Source organism: Etheostoma spectabile, chromosome 24 (assembly GCF_008692095.1).
Source record: "Etheostoma spectabile isolate EspeVRDwgs_2016 chromosome 24, UIUC_Espe_1.0, whole genome shotgun sequence".
Lineage (NCBI taxonomy): Eukaryota > Metazoa > Chordata > Actinopteri > Perciformes > Percidae > Etheostoma > Etheostoma spectabile.
The window spans coordinates 4,052,512-4,066,009 of record NC_045756.1 but is presented as its reverse complement, the minus strand read 5'-3'; the positions used below and the strand labels follow the sequence as shown (position 1 = coordinate 4,066,009).

Here is a 13,498-nt window from a genome sequence, read left to right as displayed (position 1 = left end):
TTTAAAACAGTAGCATTAGGGAAAGTCAGTGACAACAGTAGTTTTCACTATTTATAGATGTTTGACAATAGGCCTCAAAGGTTTTAAAACAGGTTTTTCTGCTGCGTGTGTGTACGTGCACATAAGCAACACACATACAGCGCACACACACAGGCCAGCGTGAAAGCTAGGGCAGCAGCCTCTGTGAGTAAAGTGCTAAATACCTCTGAGCATAAACAGGTGACACAGATTAGTGTGGAGTAACCGGCACGGACTGGTTTACTCCAACAGGGGGTCGTCGTCGTCGTCATCGTAGTCAACCTGTAGCCTCTGGAAGGGCCGGGGGCCTGACGTCCGGCGTTGGCTCAGCAACCTGAACAGAACTGAAGAGAAACAAGTACTGATAGTGGGCTACTTTGGTTCCGCTACAGCTCTGTCTGTCCCTCTGCTTTGTTTTCACTCCGTCTGAGTGGTACTTGATGTTCCGCCCACAACACTATCTGACTCTCTTTTACTGTCTATTATGTGGAAAGTTTCTAATTCATTAAATCATTGCTTTAAGCATTAAAACAAAAGTTTTGTGTTGGAGTTTGTAATATTCCAAAATCTTAATTTTGACACAAAGATTTTTATTTTCTTTGTTTATGCATATCGTTTCCAAAAATCGTTTTTTTAATAACTACTGATAATCTGTATCGGCCTTGAAAAACCAGAAAAGGTCGATCCCTACTGAAAACCCCAAGGTGCTCCAGGGGTCTATCCTGGGAACCCTTTTTATTCTCTGTCTAACATGCTACCCTCTGAGGCATATATTGTATGGACCTAACACATATTCATTTACTGTTGCAAACATTCAGACTTACCCGTGATTGCACTGAGTACCAGTAGGACCCCCACCACCAGGCCGATCACCAGAGGGGTATCCCAGCAGGTCTCAGCCACCAGCAGGCACCTAGCCTGGGTCAGCGTGCCGTTGTTGGCCTGCGGGGGCACCGACAGCAGGTGGCACATGAGTGGGTAAATGTCCACGCTCTCTAAACGGCTGATTTGATAACCCTGACGAAAGCTGGGCCCCGACGCTGCCATGAAGGGGTGCATGCTGGAAAGGGAGTTGTCGTAGCCGTGGTCGCCCACTGAGGGGGGGAGGGAAAGAGGGAGAATGAACGCTAGTGGGTGGAGGTGATTAAAGTTGACTTTGTAGTTAACCAAATCTCTGGCTATCACAGTATAGAGAAAACAACTGAGAGACATACATCTTGGCAGTTCCCCTCGCTGCACTATAGTCCAGCCCTCGTCAGCAATCAGTATGATTGGCTGGATGCGCTCATTGTTCCGGTAGTGCAGCCTATCAGGGATGGCTGATTTCAAATAGGCTGTCATATTGGGGTGGCACTTATTCAGCAGCGCGAAGGTGGCCTCTGGGTCTGCAACGCACATGCACAGAAATAGGCATTTGTGTGAGCAATGGCCTAACAAAAACCTACTAGAGAAAAGAGTTTCAAATTTTGACTGATGTACTTATTGGTTATGTTTGTATGCAGACTCTTTTATCTCATGTTAGCTGAAGTAAACCTGGCTACCTTTATGTGGGATGAGGGCTGTGACAGGTGAGAGGTCCACCAGTGTGTAGTTGTCGGGGTGAAGGCAGTCGTCCAGCTGTATGAGGCGCTCGGCCGAGCACTGAGCCATGCCGTGGTCACTGGTTACCAGGATGTTGACGCGACCCCAGAGGCCAGTCCGCTTCAGCTCTGAAATCAGCAGGCCTATGTTGTTGTCAACCTGATCGCATACAAAGAGACACGGCCATTAATAATTGTTTACATCAAGGACAGGAGTTCATCCACATATAATTAACTCTCAAATGTGCTGAGACATTAGATTATGCCAGCGTAGGCCATTTTTGACAACAAATTTACACATTTACTGCATCTTTATCAAAATAAACATCTATCTAATACAACAACCCAAACAAATTTCTGGCCAACAGTTAAACCACTGTTAGAAATAATTGCACCGGCTTTATTTACCGGCAGGTAATTTCCACTATATAACCTGCTGGCCCACTGGTGAAAATGACCTAGCTTCAGGTTAAACTGTCTACAAACTAGATACTTTCTTTCTGTGGCAAGTGACCACAGCATAAGCACATTGTACGCATGGGAGACTAGTGGAAACACTGCTTGCTTCCAGTCTTCAGAGCAGAAGATTTCAGGAACCTTTTGTGTCAGGATCTAGTGAGCTCTGAGATTTTAAGGATAACTCAAATTGCTGTACCTCCTTCAGTGCAGCGCTCATGGCAGTGAAGTTGTCCGGGCCGAAAATGTGACCTGACCGATCTGGCTCTTCCCAGTAGAGAGCTGCAAACATCACCCCTTTCTCCTGGTGGAATCGGGGGGATGGTACAGATGTCAGACAATGGCTACTAATCCTTCCAGACTTCTCAAATGTTACTGCTTTGTGCAATAAAGTGTCATAAACAAGTAAGTTAGTCAAAATGGGAGTGGAAACGAGGGGAAATACAGCAAAATATCTCTGTTACTAAAGAGACATACACTACACTACACATTGAGCTTACTAAAAGTAACTTTTCTACCTTTTCGTCTCCCAACATAAAGTTTGTCACGTTCCTCAGTCGTTGCTGGAATGTAACGTGAGAGTCGTATGGAAGGAAGTGTGACGCTGTGCGGTTGCGGATGGCCACAGTAGAGCCGGGCCACATAATGGCTGCCGTCTTGTAGCCGGAGTCCAGCGCGGTGAGCCAGAGGGGCAGCGCCTCACTCCACCACGCCGGGTCGGTGTCATTGCCATCGCCAACGTGGAATTTCTTGTGGCTGATGGGGTCGTACATGTTACTGGACAGAATACCGTGAGACTCAGCGTACAGCCCTGTTACCTGGAGAGGAAAAACAATGGCTAGTTAGGATCACTAGAACTCTTTGTGATGCTACTATATTGCTTATTACAGTTCATTCTATCATCTTCTATTATCTACTATATTATGAGACTTAATTGCTTCAGTTTGGTAAAATGTGGTTGGAGCCGAGCAGTTTAAACAGCCTTTTCATGTTTACTTGACTGATAAGTGCACTATTCTATTGTTGTTGTATAGTATTTGTTTTGCTGTTGTATAGTATTTGTTTTGCTGTTGTATAGTATTTGTTTTGCTGTTGTATAGTATTTGTTTTGCTGTTGTATAGTATTTGTTTTGCTGTTGTATAGTATTTGTTTTGCTGTTCTTAATTTATGAATTCCCTGTGCGGCGTCCTTGAGTGCCATGAAAGGCGTCTTTAAATAAAATGTATTATTATTATTATTATTCTGTGTTGACATTATCAGACTGGATGGATGTGTATCACATACTGCTATTTGACTGCTACAAGACAAAAAGCACAAGCAGCAGGTTTACCAGGCTGTAGTGGTTGGGAAACGTCTTGGTGATGAAGACGTTGGTGAGTTCCTCCACCAGGACCCCTTGACTGTACAGGAGCTTCAGGTTCGGCATGGGGAACCTCTTCACGTAGTCTGCTCGGAAACCATCGAATGACACCAGCAGCAGTGGCGGAGGACCCTGCTGAGCCGTGTTGTTTTCTGTGGCCAAAGCTCTGACGCCACACAGGAAGCCCAGCAGTAACTTAAGTAACATCCTGAAATAAAAATATAAAAAATTGTTTTCTACAGTTCCATGTGACTAGACATGGCGTGCTTTAAACAAGACAGAGTCATGCTAGAGGCTTGGAGATACATGCTAATGTCAGGATGCTAACATACTCACAATGTAAACAATGCCAACATGCAGATGTTTAGCAAGTATCATTTTTGATCAGTCCATTAATTATCACCTCTTTGACCATTATAACTTTTGAATGATAGCACTAAACTACATACATTTTGAAGAGGAAAAAACAATAAAAAACTGTAACTGAATCCGCCCTTCCAAATAACCCAAGCTGTGGAAAGTGCACTTTCAATTTCACATGACTAAACTGCCATTAGTGGACTGCTGTTTGGTTAGATACCACTAGGCAACAGTCCAAACCATCAGTCAAGCTTTTCAGGGCAAAGCTACATAAAAGGAAAAGGGAACTGAAAACAACTGTCTGGCTATGTAACGTTTCCATACCATTTGCCAATCATCATTCTCACATAGAAAAGCACATAGAGAGAGAGTGTTGCCAAAGAGTTTTACATCACCCTGCTCCAGTAGGCAAAATGAAAATTACAACAAATCCACTATAGATGTATGAGTGATAGGTTAATTCCCTGATTGTTAGCGCATGTCATGTCTTGCTTTAAAGTCTGTCATGGGAATGGGGGTTTCTGTGAGTTTGTGGGGTCAATTTACTTTCTTTGTGGTCAAAGGCAAAAACTGGGTCAACTGATAATAGTATATCTGAGTAGTGGAGGAACTGGGCCTAATGAATGCTCACAGTGATCTATATTATAATATTATACATAATATTGTTGTTGTTTTTTAAGTGTGTAAACCTCCTCTGCCTGTTTTCTCATACAACATCCTGTTTCATATGCATTCAGTCACAAGACAGACAGACACTGTTATGACTATAACAACACGGTTACAGAACACTAAACATGTATTTCCATACACATCCTCTGACGTCAGCTACAAAGAGCAGCTAGAAGCTGGTAGAAAACTCAGTCAATTTCCATTCTTCAAGGACACTTCAGCAGGGAAGAATAAAAACGCTATTTCCATGCAGCAAGGCAATCCATCCCAGTTACACATGTGACAGTTACAGGAATACCAAACAAATGTGCATTTTTATAACAAGGACAAAAATGGAAAGTAATAGTGAAAATCATACATGACTGCAAAAAGGTTATTTTACTGTAAATTCACCTACAAGTTGTCCTGTACTGTACTTCATTCAACACTCTCTTCCTTTTCCCCTCGCTTCCTTCAATCCCATTTTCTTATTTACTTATTGAATTCAGGGAGTTAAGGAATTCCGAAAGCAAAGATCTCAAGCTGTGATCTCAAAGACGCATGAAATTAAAGTAAATGCTACAAAATTAGATTGTCTCTTCCACACACACACACACACACACACACACAAATGATGTTGATTTCTAAGTTTGTACACACCCCCTTCAGGCAACCTGTTCTTCTTCTGCACTGTTTAAGAGCAATATCTGGAGCTTTTTTTTAAATATTTTTTCCCACTGTCTCTGTCTCTCACTCATACACAAAATGTAACACAAGCTCACACACAAATACACAAATAAGGCACTGCTAACTAACGTTAACGGACTTCCAGCTGAAAAACTTGAGCTGCCCAACTGTCCGTGGATGTACTAGCTATGTGTCAAATAACCACAACCACGAAGTCACCATTCTTGACGGAAAATACCAAAGAAATGTCAGTAATAATTGCATTTACAAATACTGAAGACAATGCGGAAGTCAAACAAAGAGGAAGAGGGAAGTAACGTTAGCTATAATGCTCAACAAATTGTTTTTTTTTACAAATTTACTTTTTTCGTATTTTCAATATTAGCAGAGGAGCGTTAGCTGTGCGCAAAGCATTAGCTAGGTCCCTAACGTTAATGTTACAGCGGGAACATGTTGCTAACAGTCTGTTAAATTAAGTTACCTGATACAGGACCGCCAGGTGGTTGTCCTCCAGACAGAATCGTTGAATAACTTTCCTTTTCTGTCTATTTTCGAAGCAACATCATCATCATCACTCGACTTCCTCAAAATCTACCTCATAATTCACAGACGTTGAGACCGGGAGGTTGTCGAGCTAGCTAAGCTTATTTCCATAAAGTTCCGGTTGCACATTTCAAAATAAATCCTTCTTTGAAATGCCACACACCACAATACAAAATAATGACGTTTTTGTCATCTTCAGTTATGAATTTGTTTTTTTTTTAAATAAATATCAATTCAACTTTAACTAATAGTAAATCCAAACCCATTGACATATACACATTTATTTACGAGTTTTAAAAGCAGAAAACCTTTGTTTTGACGTTAAAACGGCGCACCTCTGGTCATGTTACAACCATTGATGGGCAGTTCAAGCAGCGAATCAGCGTTCTCATTTTGGGAGGAAGGACCATGGATATACGTATGGGTTGTTGGATGCACCATGTGGTTACAGTAAATGCAACATTATAGCTTGCCTACTTTCGTAAAAAAAAAAAGAAGGAAATCCATACAGTATTAGAGTGATGGATAAAGTATTCAGATCCTTTACATGAAGGTCCAATACAACACTGTAAAAAATACTCCAATACAAGTAAAAGTCCTGCATTTTTGTACTGCTGCATTAATTTGTATGTTGCATTTTAATGCTGTAGATGTTTAGTGCTAACGAACATACTGTTGGGTGTGTTAATCTACAGCAATGCATCATATGCTATAAAATCACCATATGTTTGTAGCATCGCTGTCCTGTGAGATCCACATTTCTCAGCCTTGTGACGATGCATTTTCCAGCGGATCCAGAAGAGTTAAAATAGAGAATTTAGCTGAAGAAGAAGGAGGGTGGAACACTATACATTTCAGTTTATCACAACAATTTAAAATAAACAAAGGTAGATAGTTGTGGTTTCCACTGGACAGGAAGGGGCTCCAGCTGAAATGATGAAACGATTAAACCCTGAACTGTTTGGATCATTTCCAGTTGCCTTGAGTACTTTGACTTGTAATACTTTAAGCACATTTTCCTGAAGCTACTTACATACTTTTACTTAAGTAACATTTTAAATACGGGACTTATACGTGTAACAGTGTATTTTCACAGTGTGGTATTAGTACTTTTACTTCTGGATCTGAATCCTTCTTCCACCACTGATGCCATGTCTATTCGAGTTGTGTTCTCCTTTAAGGATCACCACTGTCCTTTTCTCAGTGATTTCTGCCTTCCCTGTCCAAAGTCCTGGGGTGCTTTTTGATAAGGTAGGAACGTTTGGCACCACAGTCACTCTGCTGTACACCTTGACACGCTCAACCCTTCAGGTCTCTGTTTGACCTCTTCAGTCAGAATGGAACCTGTGTACGAGAACCCCGATTCCACCTACGAGAACCCGTCATCAGGAGAATATGACCTGACGTACGAGACGCCATACGCCGAGCCCTCAGACCTGACAGCAGAGTACGAGAACACTGGGACTCGACGAGTAGCGACTCCCCCTTCTCTCCCACCACCTCGCCATCCCATGGAGGAGAGGAGAGGCAGTTCCTCCTCTTCTTCCTCCTCCTCCTCCTCATCTTCCTCATCTTCCTCACACGCCAAAGATGACAAGAAAGAGAAGATTGAGGACTTGAATAGGGTGGAGGAGAAAGAGGAAGAGGTGATGATAATGGTGGAGGAGAGCAACAAAGAGCTGAATTCAGAGAGGGGGTCTCCACAGGCCGAGGCGGACAGGGGGGACTCATCACGCAGGTCCTCATCTTCGTCATCATCGTCTTCATCAGCCTCTGAGAAGCAGGAATCTAAGGAGAAGCCAGAGCCTGAAAAGGACGGCCCTACAGTACAACTTTTTGTTAAGGTAGGGGATTTACTGCAGTAGGGGATTTCCAAATTGAGTTCAGCGTAACCTCTGTGACACTTCATGGCATGTGTGTGGGCACATGTTGCAAGCACAAAGACGTGCAGGTTGCATGCTCAAACAAACAACTTTTCTTTGAACTAAGTTGTAGGCCTCATAAAGCTCAGTCATAATCACATTCATGTCAGTTGCTTAGGAACAAGGTCACTGAGCATGTCCTAAAGTGTGTGTGCACATGTGTCATACAGCATGTGTGGGAGTGTATACAGGAATGTGATTGTGCTACATCCAGAGTTGGACATTGTTGTACTTAATGTGCTATTGTTTGGGCCCTTATACCTCCATGTGTTGTTCATTCACACCACATTCTATTCATATTTTTTAGGGCATGATGTTGAGTCATTTCTCTGTGTGTGTGTGTGTGTGTGTGTGTGTGTGTGTGTGTGTGTGTGTGTGTGTGTGTGTGTGTGTTGTGTGTGTGTTGTGTTTCTCTAGGTCTAAATATAAGTCAAGTTGAATACAAGAATGTTCTGATCAGTGCCGGGATAGCTGGGGATGGGTGCTGTCTAACGGCTTTGTGAATTTAGTGTGTGTATGTGTGTGTGTGTGTGTGTGTGTGTGTGTGTGTGTGTGTGTGTGTGTGTATAGTGTGTTGGTTGGTGGACTATCTATCTATCTACCTGTATCTATTTATCTATGTATCCGTGCTGAACATTGTACCTCCACACCCAAACACTAACACTCCAAATGAATTTATTACATAATCAACACATTCCACACTAAAGTCCAGTTGCACTTAAGTATACCGTCATAAATTTGACACTTTGAAACTACAGCTGCATAAATTATAGCAATATCACAGCAGCAGTTCCAAACTATTTTAATTCTGACTGCCACAAATGTGTTCTTGAAGTGTTAGCATTGTGTTAACATTGGAGCCTAGCTTTAAATGCATAGTATCTTACATATTCAGTATAGAGACAAATCCATCAAAATTAACATAATCAAAAAGTTACTATCTCATTAGACCCCTCCTACAGACTTCTCGATCAAAGTCCCTTCATTAACATTCATTAACCTTTACCACTACAGACGTGGTGGATTACTGTAACAACCTTTTAAAAATGGTTTATCAACATTTATAAGATTTACTTTAGCAGAAAATTACAAAACCTTTTGAATTTCCCAATAACATATAATAATAATTATTCTCATTATTATTAAAGAGCTATTGTAAGGAAGTGTGAAGTTGAAGGATGTTATTCTTATCGATGGTTTATATAACTGATGTAGAAAACAGTTGTAAATTATTTATTGACATTATAAAGTCAACAATTACAGCGCCTTAACCCTTTTTTAATGTTGATTTCATTATAAAATGTTCTGACATTTTATTCTTTATTATCTGAGCAACACAATAGCCCTTTAGAATTGGTCACAATTCTCTATGCTCAATAATTTCCTTAAACAGCTGGGTACTGTAGTTTTTAGCAAACAATAACCAAACAGAAGGGAAGTATAGTGCGTTTGTTGGGGACCATTTTCAGCCATGAAATAATGTCATATATAATAATCATATATTTGGTGCTCTAGTGAGTATTTACAGCAGCAGTAGGCCTATGGTGTGTATGTGGATCAAATCAAAATAAACTACAGTGCCCATGTTCCCCATAATAAAGGAACGGGTTTAGTCTGCAGACCCAGCCCCAGCATGGGACCCATGGGTGCTGATGAGTCTGAGAAGGAGACGATGACTCTCGATGATTCAAAGTCACCCGGTTGTGCTGTCAATCAGAGCTGGAAGAGGTGAGAGGGGCAGGGCACCCTTGGGTGACTTGCTCTGCCCTCCCCCTCCCCTCACCATATTAATGCTTTTCGTGACACCCCTCCCCACCCAAGGGGGTTATTTTTGCCTGACACAGTCACGGCCCACTGCTGAGGCCTTGGGTACAAACTGAATCCCTCACACACACACACACACACACACACACACACACACACACACACACACACACACACACACACACACACACACACTCTCTCTCTCTCTCTCACTGGCACTCGTCCTCAGCTGACACTCTAATGAGCGTCTATGGGACCAAGCGGACTTCACCGCATGGACCAGGAGTAGAATCTGCTGTAAACTGACACGGCAAACACACACACACACACACACACATACACACAAACACATCTACACACTTGTAGAAACAAAACACACAAGCAGAGCGTGTTTTTCTTGACCATGACGGATACTGCAGCCGAGGAGGACAAGGACCCTGACATTGAACTATTTGTCAAGGTGTGGTATGTGTGTTTTGGTGTATAGATCACAAGCTGACACTAGATCAGTTTTCTTCTCACCTCTCAATTACATTTTTATACTAACTTTACCATCTTACCTTGCATTCTGCCTGTAACAGCTTTTTGTTGTTGCTGAGGTCAAGTCCAATTTAAACTGCAGACGCTCACTTTAGAATATGTAAAGTGTGTTAGTGTGTGTAAATGTTGGGGGTGGCTCCTTTAAGTGTGTGCATGCCATGTTGTTGTTGTGTGCTGATTTTCCATGTGTTAACCTGACACCCACGTGTAAAGACAATCTCTCCCTTTCTCTCTCCCAATAAATTATTACTGGGGTCCTTTCAGTATTAAATGATCTGAAGTTATGATAAAATATGTGTTTGGTATGAGTGTGTAGGTATGCCTGTGTGTATCTACTGTGAGCACAGGATTTAGCATGTCCCTTTGCTGACCAACACCATCTACATATATTGCTCTTTTATCGTCATTTAGGGAATATTGCCAGCCTATATTGTGTTAAGGATGGGAGAGTGACAGCCCACTGAGTCTACTATATGTGCAATCTTTACATGCTAGCTTACTTGTAAGGCAAGTTACCAACCTATTCATAATAAACAATCAGTTAAATGTTTATAGGAACAAATTATTTTTGCAGAGCGTTAGATGAGGAGACTGATACCTCTCTCATATTTGTATAATCACTATGAAGCTTAGCTTAGCATAAAGATTTGGAGAAACATCTACTGAAGCTAACACAATCTGCCTACCATCACCTCTAGAGCTAGCACTAATTAACAAGTTATATGTTGTTTGCTTAATCCATATAAACCCAAAGTGTGAAATATAGGTGTGGATGTTTCCATTGATGTACCTGCTGGGACCTTTGGAACGAGCCAGGCTAGCTGTTTCCCTGTGTTTCCAGTCTTAATGCTCAGCTAAACTAACTGGCTTCTGGCTCTGCCTTCCTATTGCCTTCCTAGTTCACACACAGGCCTGATTGTGGTTTTTAAAGCGCTATTTACATAATATCTAGTAATTGTGCTGTGTGTTTTCTGTATAAACAGAAAATGTAAGATTAGATGACTGGACTTGTTTCTTCAGAAATTTCAGTGTCAGTGTCTAAACAAGGTAAAGAAAAGTAGATCACACTTATGTTTAAAATTCAGTGAAAGTGTGTGTCTTTTTGGATTGATGGGACAGTTGCTTTTTGATTTCCATAGCTAATACACTGCTACAGTATTGTACAGTAGGACACGCACGCCCACACAGGCAGTGAGGCGGCTAATGGAAGCAGTGTGGATAATTCATGTTGGACTCAGTGTCTCATTACATTGCAGTGTCTTATTGCACCTTTGTGCGTGGGCAGTGGGCACACACACACACACACACACACACACACACACACACACACACAAATGCACATATTAATACTACTGATCATATGTCACTTATAAATGGTTGTACATATACACAGACCCAACCTCAAACCCACCACTTCAAACTAAAAGGCACTGATTCTTCTTCTCTAATGTGTGTGATTTGTTAGTGGTGTGTGCGTTGTGCATCTATGTGTGAACCAGTGTCTGTTTTAGAATACGGTTTGTGTGGGTATCCCTGTCAGTGTTTGTGAATGAGCGTGGGCCTGCATGTTTGTCTCCATTTCTATAGCAGTAGCCTATTAGTGTCTTACCATGTTTGTGTGTGTGTGTGTGTGTGTGTGTGTGTGTGTGTGTGTGTGTGTGTTTACAGGCTGGGAGTGACGGGGAGAGCATCGGAAACTGTCCCTTCTCTCAGCGCCTCTTTATGATCCTCTGGCTGAAAGGCGTAGTCTTCAATGTCACCACTGTTGACCTTAAGAGGTAACAATAATATCATGTATGTTGTCTTTGCATTGGAGTAGAAAATAATTTCATTATGTGTAATTTCATTGTAAGGCAAAAAAATGTTTATTACTTACAGTACGTGTTCTGTACGTGCACTTCAAACAACAAAAGTACAGTGACAATTGGTCGCATGCCTCTAGAGCAACTATGGGTTAAGTGCCTAGCTCAGGGACACATTGGTTGATGTAGCACAGTGGGAATCAAACACTGGCCTCCCACACCAAAGGCATGTGTCTCATCCACTGTGCCATCACCACCCTATGTGGGAGCTGCTTAAAGTATTGCATGGGACTTTAAACACAACATCCCATAACTCACTGTTGTTATTAAGCAGATAGCTTTTAGATGGGAATTTAATTATGCTCTGACCCAAAGGGCTGTTTTGACAAATGCATAAAGGTAATGAACAAAATCTCAAAGGGTCAGATTAAAAAAAAAAAATCACTTAAAAGAGTACCTGTTGTTGGGAAATGAGGCCCAGTGTTAGCAGCAACAGAATAGACAATGAAAGCAGTAAGGTGTAATATAATATTGAAATGGCAGTTCATTACAGATTTATCTAAGGTTGTAAAAATGATTCCACTCTGATTAGGAAACCAGCTGACCTGCACAACCTGGCCCCAGGGACACACCCGCCCTTCCTCACCTTCCAGGGAGAAGTTCTCACTGATGTGAACAAAGTGGAGGAGTATCTGGAGGAGATGTTGGCTCCACCAAAGTAGGTCTCTCGCACTGATAAATACACACAAGGTAGAGGAAATAGGGAGTCACATCCTGTTTACACCATGTTCCTGTTTCGTAGGTATCCCAAACTTGTAGCAAAGAATCGGGAATCAAACACAGCAGGAAATGACATATTTGCCAAGTTCTCCGCTTACGTCAAAAACACAAGACCGGATAAAAATCGAGGTAAGCAAGCTGTACACATACATCTATCATAATCAAGATCAACTCTGATGACCTTCTCACCTGGATCTGTGTTTCATGTGTGTGTTCCAGCTTTAGAGCAGAGTCTAAACAAGTCCCTGGCCAAGCTGGATGAGTATCTGATGAGCGCACTACCTGACGAGGTTCAGGCGGGACACCACAGGGGCGAGGGAGAATCCAAACGCAAATACCTGGACGGAGACGAACTGACCCTGGCTGACTGCAACCTTCTGCCCAAACTTCATGTTGTCAAGGTGACCTGCTTTGGATGGGTTTGGTTCAGCTACTTTGAGTTTGAATTGTGTCTTGACAGCACTGTTACAATGGCTGGTTTTCTGCAGGTGGTGGCGAAGAAATACCGGAACTATGACATTCCGTCTGAATTTAAAGGGGTGTGGCGTTACCTTGGCAACGCCTACAACCGAGATGAGTTCACCAACACGTGCGCAGCCGATGTGGAAATCGAGCTAGCCTATAAGGACGTTGCTAAGAGGTTGGCAAAGTGAATGCATCCCTAACACAATCACTGTTGTAGGCCTACCTTTATCTCCTTCTAGAAAATCTACTAAATCATACTTCTGACACGCAGCATACACTCTTTACAAAGCAGGTGTCATTTTTGACACTAATGTGCTGAAATGTGGTTGAATGTAGTACAGTGGTGTGGTGTCTCAAAGAAAAGACGGATAATTTGTCTTTTTTTTAAGTTGCTATGTAGCATCTCTAGTCTTATGCCTCTGTAATAACACTGACCATAAAACTAAGGCTGAAAGTGTTTGGTTATGGGGATTACTCTGCTGATAATTCTCAAACCAAATTGTGATTCATTATGACCATTAATGATTTTTAATGAGGAAAAAAGGTTTGCAATTGACTGTAACCCCCCCCCC

The 13,498-nt window shown here is 41.9% G+C and overlaps 2 protein-coding genes across 3 annotated transcripts in view; one reads left to right on the top strand and one right to left on the bottom strand.

The window, feature by feature from the left end:
- Positions 1 to 5,811, bottom strand: enpp4 (ectonucleotide pyrophosphatase/phosphodiesterase 4). Its single transcript, XM_032506378.1, has 8 exons — positions 5,592 to 5,811; positions 3,386 to 3,623; positions 2,573 to 2,872; positions 2,254 to 2,358; positions 1,560 to 1,758; positions 1,233 to 1,403; positions 843 to 1,112; positions 1 to 362 (listed from the first exon to the last, which is right to left on the bottom strand). Exons 2-8 carry the CDS (start codon positions 3,620 to 3,622, stop codon positions 259 to 261), a joined length of 1,386 nt encoding a protein of 461 aa, XP_032362269.1. The 5' UTR covers position 3,623; positions 5,592 to 5,811; the 3' UTR covers positions 1 to 258.
- Positions 5,812 to 6,918: 1,107 nt separating this feature from the next.
- clic5a (chloride intracellular channel 5a) overlaps positions 6,919 to 13,498 on the top strand; it is a 24,360-nt gene continuing 17,780 nt past the window's right edge. Inside the window, exons 1-6 of one of the 2 annotated variants that reach the window (XM_032506379.1) lie at positions 6,919 to 7,497; positions 11,548 to 11,657; positions 12,274 to 12,399; positions 12,484 to 12,590; positions 12,681 to 12,862; positions 12,950 to 13,427. In XM_032506379.1, the coding sequence (XP_032362270.1) occupies positions 6,991 to 7,497; positions 11,548 to 11,657; positions 12,274 to 12,399; positions 12,484 to 12,590; positions 12,681 to 12,862; positions 12,950 to 13,114 (1,197 nt within the window). In that variant the 5' untranslated portion in view covers positions 6,919 to 6,990 and the 3' untranslated portion in view covers positions 13,115 to 13,427. Of the gene's footprint in view, positions 7,498 to 9,565; positions 9,800 to 11,547; positions 11,658 to 12,273; positions 12,400 to 12,483; positions 12,591 to 12,680; positions 12,863 to 12,949; positions 13,428 to 13,498 lie in introns of those variants that run through there. The other variant, XM_032506380.1, reaches the window with a different exon arrangement.

Excerpts from the sequence above, each read along its gene's own strand:
- enpp4 (XM_032506378.1), bottom strand. The coding sequence starts at position 3,622 with ATGTTACTTAAGTTACTGCTGGGCTTCCTGTGTGGCGTCAGAGCTTTG. Across the intron at positions 2,873-3,385 it reads TTCCCAACCACTACAGCCTG|GTAACAGGGCTGTACGCTGA; the intron begins GTAAACCTGCTG and ends TTTCCTCTCCAG. Across the intron at positions 2,359-2,572 it reads TTATGTTGGGAGACGAAAAG|GAGAAAGGGGTGATGTTTGC; the intron begins GTAGAAAAGTTA and ends CGATTCCACCAG.